The following is a 13,066-nucleotide window of genomic DNA, read 5'->3' on the forward strand; positions in this document are numbered from 1 at the left end:
GAGGTTCATAACGATTGATCTTTCCCACGACCCCGAGTTTTATTTCCTCTCACAAATTGAGATTTCGGGATTCTGACAAAGTCAACAAGAATGTCTTGGCTACTCCCTGTGTGTGTTTTGTCTGAATGTGCAAAGATTCTGCCGTGGTTTTAGGGGTGGGGTTAAACTTCAGGTTAGGGTTACCCTGGGTCCCTGTGCATGTCCATTGGACTGAAAAATGTAGCAAGAACAGTGTGTGGTTTGCAGGAATATCTTGGCTGCTTTTTTTCTGGGATGTTGTCTGAATGTATGTGTTTATACCTGCGTGTTACAGTTGGGGTCCAGCTTCAGATGAGGGTCAGGGTTAGAAAAACCTGACCCCTGTGTAGTTCCAGGGGTCTAAAACTGACATATTTTGGAAGAGATGGGAGGAGACTCAGGAGAAGAGGGAGAGCCATTGCCTTGCCAGTCCCCGACCCTGTGAGGAGACAAGCTGCCCAGTTAAAAGACTTGTGGAGGTCTCACCAGCGGGCTCCCCACCAGTGAGAGTCACCCAGAGAGTGCAGCCTGCAGTGTGAATGAAAGGGAAGGACTGAGAAGTTTCTAGTTTGGGTTCAACACTCACACACTCTTTACATGAGCAGAGGCTATGGTTCAGCTTGCTAAGGAACTTTTGGAATTGCATTGTCTGGTGAGCTGTGGAATGTCAAAAAAGCACTGCAATGTGACGGACTGTCCAGTGTTTTGAAGAGCAGGGCAAGAAGGGAAGTGTCCGGCTCAGGACACCCGGGTTGTTACAAAGCAGAAGCAGCAAACTGGCAAGATGTCAAAACTTCTCACTCGCTCCATGACCCAGACTAGCTTTTCGGATGAACCAGGTCCTTGAAGCCTCTTCTTCAAGTATCCAGGATAATCTGTGTGGCAATATGGGACATTTTGGAACAATTTCTTCATAGAGGTGTGACTGATTCCAGCATTCCATTATTATTTTTGCGGTGTCAGATATTGGGAAATTCAGATAAATCAGATAAAAAAAGGTTGCTTGTAAGTGCTTTTGTGTTATACAAATGCCCCCATCCCTTTCTCTGTTTGGCATTGTTATTTTAAGAGACAGGAACTTCGGCTCAGCTGAGGCAGCTACTACATTCAGTTGTAAAGTTAACCGTGTTGGAGCTTTTGTGCTGCTAATCTGCTAGCAGCAGCAACCTGGCCTAACTAATTTACATTCAAACTGGTAGTCAAGACCGGCAATGACTCCTGACTGTTATATTCCTCTCTTGCATTCTTTTGACTGTGTTCCCTTTATTTCGTTATAGTCTGCCCAGCTGCTGGGCCCATGCAACTCAGAGCCTATGAAACACTCTGCATATGCTCTGGAAGCGTGTAGTTGGCCCGGCTTCTATCCAACAGCACTGTTGTATATATGGGTTTCTCTGCAGAGGGTACCCGAGTGATCTTTCAATACATTGCTGAGGTTCAGGGCGAAAGAGGTCTTCCCTACCAAATCGGTTTATTCATTCTCATGGCTGCTATCGTGCTAACAAAGCTGATGGGTGAGACGTTTAAGGCAGCCTGGATGAAGGAAAAGGAAACTGGACAAACTCACGGAGGAGGAGGCCCTCCGTGGCTACTAGCCCTGCTGGCCACGTGCTCCCTCCTTCCCCAGAGGCGGCCTGCCTGCACACACCACTTGCTGAGGGTCTGGGCAGATGGAGGTCCTGCACCCGTCCTGCTGGAGAGATCCTGCGGGCAGCTGCACTGGATGGAGCTCGGGTCCGATCCAGCAGGGCTCGTCTTATGTTATGCTCATTTACCCCGCCTGGATGCTTTTAGGCCTTCCCGAGGTCTTCCCTGGTTGCAAAGCACTGCAGCCTCTTCATTCCCGTAATGACAATGATCACAGGTACTCGGCAGGAGAGAAATCGGGGCGGTGGCACACGCACCCAAGAAAGGGAAGGCCGCAGAAAAGGCCGGCGCGCCTGAGCCCCCAAGTCATGCCCTAAACGGCTTGGGGCCTGGTTACCTGAAGGAGCGCTTACATCCATATATGCCCAGCCGCCCCTTGAAATCTGCGGGAGAGGCCCTTCTCCGGGAACCCTCCGTGAAGGAAATCAGGAGGCTGGGGACTCGGAGGAGGGCCTTCTCTGGGGTGGCGCCCAATCTATGGAATGCGCTCCCCAGAGAGGTCCGCCTGGCGCCGTCGTTACTTGTTTTTCGGCGCCAGGCAAAGACCTTTTTATTTAAGCGTCATTTTAATTGTTAACAGTATTTGCTTATTTTATCTGGCCAGGGCGACTTCTTTTATATTGTTATTTATTTTATATTGTTATTTTTATATTGTTATTACTGTATTTTTCTTCATGTTGTGAGCCGCCCCGAGGCTTCGGCGAATGGAGCGGCATAGACATGTTTTAATTAATTAATTAATTAATTAATAAAATGCCTCGTCCTCATCGGCTTTCTAAAGACCAGCGCGCTCTGCGGCACTCCGGCCCCTCCAGGGTTAAAGTGAGGGAGCGTCCAGTCCCAGAAGGGCTCCGAGGGGCGCGCGGAAACGTGCCCTTCCGGCGTCGGCTCTGGAGCGAGGGTGGGAGGGGCGGCTCCGGGCGTTGCCCGGGATACGCGGCTGGGGCGCGAGGGCGAGCGCGGGCTGAGACGAGGAGCCGCGCCGGGAGGTGAGGAGCCCCGAGCCCGGCCGCGGCCTAGCGGGGAAAGGGCAGGGTGCCGGCCAAGGGGGGGGGGGGGGGGCCCCCCCCCCCCCCACGCGAGGGGTGCAGCAGGAAAGGCCGGTGGGCCGTGCTGGGTGAGGCCCTCCCTAGCACCCCCTTGCAGCCCACAGCCTTCCCCGCCTGGGCCAGCCCTACGAGAAGTTATTTTAAGGTTACCCCATTACCCCATTATTATGATGGCACTCCATTATTCAAGGCCGGTTTTCTCCTCTTGAGTGGACTGAAGCCCTTTTCACGGGACTCTGCACGTGTCGAAGAGGGAGGGCAAGGAGAGAGGAGCTGGCAGAAGGCGGTGGTGGGATGAGGAGGTGGGTGGGTGGAGGAGGTGGGGGCTCCCACAGGTGCTGTTTCCAGTCCGTGTGTTCCCCTGAGACTTGGTCTGTTTTCCCTCTTGTTTACAGGAAAAACCTCACTCTTGGACTGAGGGGTCCCTGGCACTTCTCAGAAGCAGGATAGATGCAGACAGAAAGGCTGGCGCACTTTGCTTGCTGTGCTTCACCCCTTGCCATCCCAGCCAACTTAGGAGAGGAACTGGCAGCAGGGCACAGAGAGCCCTTCAGCCCTGCTAGGGTCATAGCTGGTCCGGAGATGGAAGGAAAAATCTCATCTGGTCCTGAAGCAGGAAGGAGAGGCCTGGGTGCCTCTGGGGTTGGGGGCAGTGGGGCATTCTGGGAAGTGCAGAAGAGCTTGGACACAGACACTGGCAGCTCAGATGTGCACTACCAGAACTTCAGGGGGCTCCGCTACCAAGAAGCCAAGGGACCCCGAGCAGTTTGTAGCCAGCTGTACAACCTCTGCCATAGGTGGCTAAAGCCAGAAAGACACACCAAGACTCAAATGGTGGATCTGGTGATCCTGGAGTGGTTCCTGACTCTGCTGCCCCTGGAAATGGAGAGCTGGATAAGGGAGTGTGATGCGGAGACCACATCACAGGCGGTGGCCCTGGCCGAAGGCTTCCTCCTGAGCCAGGCAGAGGACAAGAAGTGGGAAGAGGAACTGCAGGTGAGAGCATTTCTTCCTGGCAGTCTGAAAAGGCAGGAAATGTGTCTGGCTGTCCTGTTGTATGCTAGAAATTATCCAACAGGGGAGTTCCAAGCCTCTGGGCTCCAGGTTCTAAATGTAGGGTAGGTTCTTCCATATGGTATCAGAAGACCCTCAGAAGTAACTGCAAATGTGCAAGCAATAAGCTCTCCCACTTGTAAAACCATCAGTGGAGGGCCATCTGTTTCACCCCCCACAAAATTGCTCTGCTACTAATGGATGTTCCCAAGAGGCGGAAAATATCTTTGAAATTCTGGCTAGAGCGGCTTCTCTCCCAGTCCTGCCTCATTCATTTAGTTTTGGCTACTCACACACTCTCAGTCCATCCTATTTTCCAACCTGGTGTGAGGATAAAATGGAGAGGGAGGAGGACAGAAATGCAAGCTGCTGCTTTAGTTGGAGAGGGAATAATCTGGATAAATTTTGTGCAAAAAAGTTCTTTATGGGCACACCTGTTCTTAAGTTCCACAAGACACTGGTAGTTATTTAACACAATAAATGGACCCACCACACCTATTTGACAGCTGAAAGATGAGAATCACAACCTGGGAAGGACAAGCAGCCACCTTTGACAACACAATGGATTGAGGATACTTTCAATTTTGGGTAATCTACAAATGGATATAACCAATATTTTAAGTTACCTTAGGTTTCTTGTAGAAAAATGAAAATAACAAAAATATATACTATGTTACATGCAATAATATACTACGCACACTATAATAAGCAACCAAATTACTTTTCATCCGAATATCAGGGTGGAGTACTAAGCATAAGTACTTTACATAAGAAGTAGAGCATTATAAAAAAATGTTGGCCTGCTGCATTCCAGTGGTGTTTCTGGCCTGGGCTGATGGAAGGACCCTCAACAACTGGAGGGCCATGAGCTTCTCAGTCATTTAAAATCCAGCAGCTGGGCTGGGACATGAATGAAAGCAGCTGGTGTAATTTGCTCAGAATGCATAAGAGGCTGCCCTTGAAGTATATTCAAGGGCAGCCTCTTATATATAGCATATTATGCTAATCTGAGCAGAAGGTGAACAAGACATGGATAATGTTCTGTGCTCTCTTTCCTGGCTGGTTTATTTATTTATTTGATTTATATCCTGCCTATTTCCTACAAAGGGCTCAAGGCAGCTTACATCATTCTCTTCCATCTTATCCCCACAACAACAACCCTGTGAGGTAGGTTGGGCTGAGAGTCTGTGACTGGCCCAGTTGGCTCCATGGCTGAGCGGGACTAGAACCCAGATTGTTTTGAGTCCCAGTCCCGTGCTCTTAACCACTGCACCACACTGGCCCTCTGGTTAGGCAGGGCTGTTAAGTGTTTTAGTCCTAATGGCTCTTTCTGGTTAATATGCCAGAGACAGGGCTGCTAGTCAGTGGTGGGAACTGGAAGGCAGGACAAGTTTAGAAAGAAGCCTGAGGTGAGAGAAAGCGCTGCCCTGGCCTGCACCGTTCTTTTTGTTTCCTCATTCGCCCTCTCCCTGCCTGGGTTTGCTCCCTGCTCCTTGCTCCTCTTTCAGGTGAAGGGCATGTTAGGCAGAGCGGTTGCTGAATTCCCTCATGCAGAGAAAGCTCCATCGGACACCAGGTGGAAGACACAGGTCAGGCAGATTGTGCAGGAGGCTGATGGAGGTGCCAGCGCACTGGGTAAGGACAAGTAAGGTCTCCGTTCAACTTCCGACTTTGCCTCCCTCACTTGCGTGTGCCTGAAGTCAAGCCCATATGGGGAGGAGGCACTTCTCTGTAGCCTCTCTAACGTGTGAAATAGGGTTTTGAGCCATCTGTTTAATGAATCTAAAATCAGCATTTCGAACTGGGGACAGAAGTAATGTGGAGACATCCCTTCCCCCCACCGAATCTCTGTTCACTCCAAGCTGGTTTCAGGATGCTAGAAGGATAGAATTACATGGGAGGAAGGGGGCTTGAAGGTGATCTAATCCATGCCCCGCTCCATGGTGGAAAGTCCACCTTAGAGCACCTGTAACAGGTCACTAGCCTTTGGGTGTTCCACTCCAGCAAATTGGTTCTATTGTTCAGATGATCATACTGTCAAAAAGTTTCTCCTAATGTTCAGTCTAAATCTCCCCTCCTATAACTGAAGTCTGATAGGTTATGTCCTACCCTTTTGGCCAGCTGAGAACTGAACAAGACTTTGTTCAGTGCGGCAGTCTTTCAGGTATTGGAAGATTGCAGTCAAATTTTTCCTCTTGTTTCCTGGCTAAACAAACACCTCCAGTTTCTTCAACCTTTCTTTCCTGTAACTTGTTTTCAATAATGCTGATTTTCCTTGTCTTCTGAACCTATTCCAGTTTTTCGCTATTCACCTTAAAATGTGTCACTGAGAACTGGACTTAGTTCCAGATGAGTTCTGTCCAAAGTGAAACTGTTGCTTCCTTTCTGGTTCTAATGCAATGCAAAAATGCATTAGCTTTTTCTGCTGCCAACTCACTCAGGTTCAGTTCACAGTCAGCTACCATCTCACGGTCCCTTTCTTACCTACAAATATCAGACCATTCTCCAATTTTGCTTTTGCCTGAATGCAGAACTGTGCCTTTGTCTCAGTTAAATTTCATTGCGTTGGTTGCTGCAAAGTTTTTATTGGAGCAAAAGTTTTCCATTTTTGAACTAATGACTAATGTTAGCTACTCCTCTTGGTTTTGGGTCGTCTGATTATTTGGTTCAGGTTCCCTCTGCATCTGACTCAGGGAAGGGAGACCTTTTTCACAGAAACAGCCAACTTCTAGCCTGGCAATGGTTTCAGGGGCTGCATTCCAGCTGTGGGTGGGACAGGAGGAAACTGATGGGGACAAATGCTATTCCCATTGATTTTAAGCTTCCCCAGAAGCAAGCAGGACAAACCTCTGCATGTCATTCTGAGACATTGGCATGAGCAATGCAGAACGGGAGAGTTGGAAGGGGCCAAGAAGGCCATCCATTCCAGCCCACTGCTGGTGCAGATCACCAGTTTGCACTACCCCACTCAGCTGAATGTTTCCTCACAAGTAAGCAGGACCAGATCGATCAATGGTACACTTCATTCTTCTAGCAGGAAAAAGCTCAAATAGTATAGTCTTGTGTTTATTATGGTGCCATTTTATATGGCTTGTATGTGAATAGGTTTTGTGGCATGGGGGAAAGCTGACTAATAAATTAATTTGCAAATAAATGCTATATTTCACAAGGATTGGAGAAAATGCAAAAAATTACTCTGCATGTATGTTCAAAATATAACAAGTTCAGTTGCACAAACAGCTCAGCAAAAGGAATAGTTCTGCAGGGTATTTAAATAGTCATGGTCTTTAAATGTTCTTGCAACTCCAGTCATTGATTGAAGATAACGAAAGAGGCCTTCGGGGCTGCTAGGGAACCCCCAGGGACCTATCTAGGCCTGTCCTCATTTCTGCATTGTGTAAATGAATTAAAATGAGGAATTTGCTTAACATGTTTGAAACATAATTTTACAATATGATTAGGAACTTTTGATACTATTTGAATATACTCTGACTCTGTGTGTGTGCAAGGTTGTAATCCTATGCAGGTTTAAAGAGAAGTAAGTCTGGTAACTCCCAGCCTGCCCTAGCCAGCCTTGATGGCTGAAGGATACCAGAGCCTTAGGAGTTTTTTGTTCAGAGATGCACAGCATTGCATCCTTATTTTCTAAGTTTCCTGTTGGCAATAACTGAAGATGAATTGCAATCCAGGAACAAGGATGCCCACTGTTTATCAAGGATAATGCAACTATGCACCTGCTCTGTTTTCTGCACAGGTGAAAGAAGGAAGCTTGGATTTTCTTCAGTGGCTTCTGCTGTAGGACCAGAAGGGATTGCTGTATGGCCAGATCAGGTACGAGAAGTATATTTTAGGCTTTTTTTGGGGGGGGGGGGCTCTCTCCTGGTCCTGAAAAGAAGAGCCCCACAGAATGAAACCAACAGCTGTTCTTAATCAGCAATGCTTTTGTCCTTAACATGCAGTTTTGATCCTGGAGGTATTAATTCCAGCTGGGAATTGCTGGTAGCTTTGGCCCTGTGAATTTATCTAGCTTCTTTTAATGATGAGGTAAACCCTCCTGCTCCAAACTGGAAAGTATCCAGTACAAATCAGTGATAAAGAGGGGACTGTGCCTCCAGATACTGGAATACAGAAGTTTTATTCCAGCCCATTGGAAAATAAACTGGTCTGGGGCAGAAGCGGGGGGTGGGGGGTTCCACCATCCTGATAAACAGCTCTTCTTTGTTGCTGGCTCCATCTTGATGCAGTCTCGCCTGACAGACATCACCCCGATCTGGTGCTGAGCAAGCATTTTACTATATGTTATGCTCCTTCTGAGGGCATTTGGAATTTCTCGCAAGAGTTGCAGGTGCCACCCCAAAGGGTTGCCTCCATTTCCCTTTTGTGTCTCTGCTGAAGCTGGGCAAAGAGCTGCGCTTCTCTGCCCTGACTTGTTCGCTTGGGCTCTCGTACTGTGTGGGAGTGAAAACCTTTCCCTGTCCACTTTCTTCGTACTTAATAATTTTGGTTCTACTTTTTTTGTACTTTTTCCTATTCTACAATATCCCTTTTGGTGAAGGGAATGTAAAATGAATTTGAGGGTTGGTTGTGACCTAGATTGCATCGAGGCAATTGAATAATGGCAATTACATTTTCTGCCCCTTTTCCAATAGTTCTTCACATGGACTTTAATTTCAGAACTGCTGGTCTAGCGTTGGATCCTGCTGGAGAACTTGCAGCTACCTCACCATGTTACTGTCTTGTTGCACTACTACATTTGCTTCCAGGAGAAACGATTGATTTTCTCTTTCCTCCTCCAGGACCCAGTGACTTTTGAGGAGGTGGCTGTGCATTTCTCCAAGGAGGAGTGGGCTCTGCTGGATCCAGACCAGGGAGCGTTGTACCAGGAAGTCATGGAGGAGAATTATAGGAATCTGGCATCTCTTGGTAAGGGTCTCACTGGGCCAGGCTGATAGATCCTGGGAACAGGGCCTGTCGCCATCTTTATTTTGCATGCACCAAAGTGCTTCAGAGATTGCATGGAGTGCATCATAGGTTATTCAGTCAGTCATTCTCTTCATGTGAAATGATATTATCTCAGAGAAACCGGTCTGGTTCTGAAGCTCTCCTTCCATATTGCAGCATGACCAAAGATATATTTGTCCCTACAATACACTGGCAAAGTAGCCCCTTGTGAGAAAGGCCTAGGCAGGAGGGTCCTGTCTCAAAGGCTGGGCAGATCACTTGGGATACCTGATGCCGCAGGATGAGGCGCTGGGACGGGTGTGTCCAGCTGGGGCTCTTTTAGCATCACTGGTGTGCTGTTTGCAAGACCGGGAGATGAGGGCGATCTGGGACCCCTCTAGCAGAGCACTCACTCAGCTGATCCTGAGCCCCACCCCTTACCGCACGTCTCTGCGATGCTGTGAGTTCACGCAGCTTGCTCTGCAGTCCGACTGGCGCGTATTCTGCAGCCTTTCCTTGGCTTCGGAGCCTGGTTGCGACCCATCCTGAGTTGCATCCGCTGCTCCAGGACGTGGCCCTTGCCTCTTTTGGAGCACGTGCCTGTTGTGGATCGAACAGAACTGGACAGGGAGAATCGGCTCCCTGGTCGTGGGAGCAGCACCTGCAGTGGACGCCCGTGCCCTGTTGCAGGTGGGAAGACCCTCTTTCAGTCCAAAGGCCAAATCCTGTTTGGGAGAAGCTGGGCAGGGGGCAAAAGGGCAGGGCCAAAATACCAGCATAAGAGAAACAGAGCAAGGCGGAAGGGGCCTCCTGGGCCATCTAGTCTGACCCCCCGGCTCCAGCCAGCCCCACTCTCGACATGCCTACTATGTGCATGTCTAGGCTCTCCCTGAACTCCCTCACCAATGGGGCTTCACCCACCACTTTTAGCATGAGTAGCAAGCCCTTAAAAGAGGTGATTTGACCTTTTAAAAGGGGGAGAAGCCTGCACAAAAGACAGGAAAGGGGGCATAGCCATCTAGGAAATTCCAGGGGACTGGATGTGGCCCCCAGATAGGGGTTCTCTCCCCATGTCCTGTAGAGTATTCAGTGGTGAAGAATTCCCCTCACAGTATAAAATCGCACAGCAGCCTCTTGGTGGCCTTGCTGGGCCAGCGCCACTTCTGTGTTCAGGCATATCTTTGTATGGCTATGGCCACTTCATTAGGTGGCAAAGAGCAGTGAGCATGTCCTCCTTTCGGTCACTTGCTCAAGTTCAGTCTCCTTTTTTCTACACTCAGCATACAGTTGTATGAGAGCCAGTGTGGTGCAGTGGTTAAGAGCATGGGACTGGGACTCAGAGGATCTGGGTTCTAGTCCCCGCTCAGCCATGGAGCCAACTGGGTGACCTTGGGCCAGTCACAGACTCTCCGCCCAACCTACCTCACAGGGTTGTTGTTGTGGGGATAAGATGGAGGAGGAGATGTAAGCTGCCTTGAGCCCTTTGTAGGAAAAAGGCGGGATATAAATCAAAGAAGAAATAAATAAATGAACACTGATACCATTATGGTAACTACTCCCTTTTGTGCACAATTAATGCAGTGGGAAATAGATCAGAAAGCAAATGGCATTATTGTTGGAGATGATAACATACTCACAAGTTAACCTAGGTTTCAGTTTGTCCATACAGAGAGAAATGAGAATAAATCCTGCAGTTATTAAAATAAGAAAAGTAGCTAATTGGCATTACTTGCAAGAACATTGGTTTCCTGCTTCAGTTCCTAATGAGGTTTTTCTTTTGCTTTCTCCCCACAAGTGAGTGATGGGCAGAAAAATGAGAATTCTAAGGAGCCAGCCCTGGTGTCGTCACAAATGCACAACCATGAAGCAGGAAAAAAGTTTGGGGGATCAGAAAGAAAGGAGGGAAACCAGTCAAACAATGGAGAGAAGAAATCTTCTCCTTTTCAGCATCATGAAATCTATGAATGCTCAATCCTACAAGATTACAAAGAAAAAAAGGGAAATTTGTGAGAAAATATTTGGTAAATCAAGATGGAATCGACGTTGTAGAACCCATACAGAAGAAAAATTATATGAATGCACAGAGTGTGGGAAAAGCTTCAAGAGGAATCAAAATTTTCTTCAACATAAAGGGACCCATAGAGGGGACAAAGCACATACATGCATTGAATGTGGAAAGAGCTTCTTTCACAATGGAAACCTTAATAAACATCAATTGACCCACACAGGGGAGAAGCCATATAAATGTACAGAGTGTGGAAAGAGCTTTACTCAGAGGCACAGCCTCACTATACATCAAAGAACACACACAGGGGAGAAACCATATAAGTGTGTGGACTGTGGAAAGAGCTTCAGTACAAGTTGTAGCCTTACTGTACATCAGAGAACCCATACAGGGGAGAAACCATATACATGCACACAGTGTGGAAAAACCTTCAGACAAAGTCAACATCTTAACACTCATCAAAGAATCCACATTGGAGAGAAACCATGAAAGAACATGACATGTGGAACAAGTTTCAGTCAGTGCCAGCAACTTACTATATATGAAAGGACCCACCCTGGGGAAGCATCAAGCAAGGAAAGAACTTCAGTAATATAGGATCCCACACCAATCATCCAAACACACACACCAGAAAGAACTCATACAAATGTATGGAAAGTAGAAAGGAGTACTGGGGATGCAATGGGCTTAAAGGACCACAGCACAGGGGAAATGCCATTTCCTTTTCGCCAGGATCATCTTGGCCATGAATTCACAGCTGCCCCTCAATCACTGAAAGGTTCCTAGGGAGGAAGGAGGCCCCTTGTGTGAACATGTATGGGACCTGTTACTTGGCAAAACTGAATCACAGAACGGGGGGAAGGAAAACATTTTTTATCCTTCTGGTTGCTTATAAGATGGAGTCACTGAAGCAATTGGCGTGGGCTTGAGTGGACTCCAGGGGATGGTGGAGGACAGGAAGGCCTGGAGGAGTGTTGTCCATGGGGTCGCGATGGGTCGGACGCGACTTCTCAACCAACAACAAGAAGGACATGGCTAAGTCCCCAGCACACCTCCATTTCCTGGAAAGCAATATATATATATATATATATAAAAAATCAGGCATAGGATGGGGAATTTGTATTAGGTATCTTTATCATTCAGTGTTTTTAGTGACATTGTTATTAGCTGTTAATTTTTTCATGAAGAAAATTTACAAAATAATGTATTTTATTATCTGCATTTATATTCTGGCTATTTAGTGATACAGAAATAAAAGGAAATATTAAATAAGGGACTGCTTTTTCTGATTTGGTAGTAGTATACAAATAATGAGGGTAAGTGTTAGCTTTTCTCAGACATTCATCAGTCCTATCTAACCAAAAAGGTTGGAGGGGGAACTTCCAGTCATGGTGACAGTCGGTCACTAAATTTCACTCTCTCTCCAAATGCCATTCTAATTGGATGGACCTACTTGGATAAATAGCATGATCTTGGATGCAAGGTAAAGGGGAAGGTATCTGCCTTTTGAAAAGACCAGAATACTGGGGCATCAACTTATGGACTCTGAGAAATTGAGCTTTGAAAATCTACGGGAAGATTCCTCCCTCTCCCCTTCCAGGATGAATACCAGAACTCTGCAAGAATTCACATAAAGGGAGTTTTACTGCCTTTTACTATAGTCTACTAACTGGCATTTAATAAAAACAACATTGCTTAAATACCTGAATGTGCTAAAAACACAGATCGTGGCACTGATAAGACTGAAGGGAAGCGGAAGGAACTGAGTTCCTGATTTGATGACGTAACTTACGCAAGAAGCATACACTTTTAAAAGTCTCGACGGCAGCTTAGATCACAGAAATCCCAGCCAGTTCAGAGATGTTTAGCATGACCACTTGATTTTTACTTTTCCAAGATTGCACAAGCTTACAAAGAATTTGATAAAGAATCAGATACAGGGGCAGTTGAGGGTGACAGAAAGGAGGAAGCTCAAAGTGGAGGTGAAGATAGGCAGATGAGAAGGAAAAGATGGTGAATATTAAAGTATTGGAAAATAATAAAAAGATTGGAAAGAGGATGGAGAGTTCAAAATATTACTCAAAGAGGATAATTTTAAAACTACTCAAGACTGGAGCAAGAAATACTGTCTGGACAAGAGACCAAGGAAGCAGTGATGGCTAATACAATACAATTCAATCATCAGGCAACAAAATATCTGAACTAGATAAAGTAGTTATTTCCTTGCAGGATTCATATGGCAGATGAAACATTTAAATTAAGAATCTTCCAGAACAATTATCAGAAGAAACTTAAAATGATTGGATTAAAGAAAATGTAAAACGGAATCAAGATGACTTCGAAAGGATACATT

General features: G+C 46.8%; 1 protein-coding gene and 1 pseudogene across 1 annotated transcript; both read left to right on the forward strand.

Moving 5' to 3' along the window:
- Nucleotides 1–2,601: 2,601 nt before the first annotated feature.
- Nucleotides 2,602–11,985, forward strand: LOC123035107 (zinc finger protein 75D-like). The gene is made up of 6 exons (XM_044452989.1): nucleotides 2,602–2,654; nucleotides 3,110–3,710; nucleotides 5,276–5,402; nucleotides 7,522–7,598; nucleotides 8,564–8,690; nucleotides 10,504–11,985. Exons 2-6 carry the CDS (start codon nucleotides 3,165–3,167, stop codon nucleotides 10,716–10,718), a joined length of 1,092 nt encoding a protein of 363 aa, XP_044308924.1. The 5' UTR covers nucleotides 2,602–2,654; nucleotides 3,110–3,164; the 3' UTR covers nucleotides 10,719–11,985.
- On the forward strand, nucleotides 10,723–11,985 carry LOC123035075 (annotated as a pseudogene).
- Nucleotides 11,986–13,066: the final 1,081 nt, after the last annotated feature.

The sequence above is a fragment of the Varanus komodoensis genome, unplaced genomic scaffold (assembly GCF_004798865.1).
Source record: "Varanus komodoensis strain SLA01 unplaced genomic scaffold, ASM479886v1 scaffold76, whole genome shotgun sequence".
Lineage (NCBI taxonomy): Eukaryota > Metazoa > Chordata > Lepidosauria > Squamata > Varanidae > Varanus > Varanus komodoensis.

What these genes read in the sequence shown, in the direction of transcription:
- LOC123035107 (XM_044452989.1), top strand. Translation starts at nt 3,165, where the DNA reads ATGCAGACAGAAAGGCTGGCGCACTTTGCTTGCTGTGCTTCACCCCTT. An exon ending in TTGCTGTATGGCCAGATCAG is followed by an intron (nt 7,599 to 8,563) that starts GTACGAGAAGTA and finishes TTCCTCCTCCAG; the next exon opens with GACCCAGTGACTTTTGAGGA. An exon ending in TAGGAATCTGGCATCTCTTG is followed by an intron (nt 8,691 to 10,503) that starts GTAAGGGTCTCA and finishes TCTCCCCACAAG; the next exon opens with TGAGTGATGGGCAGAAAAAT.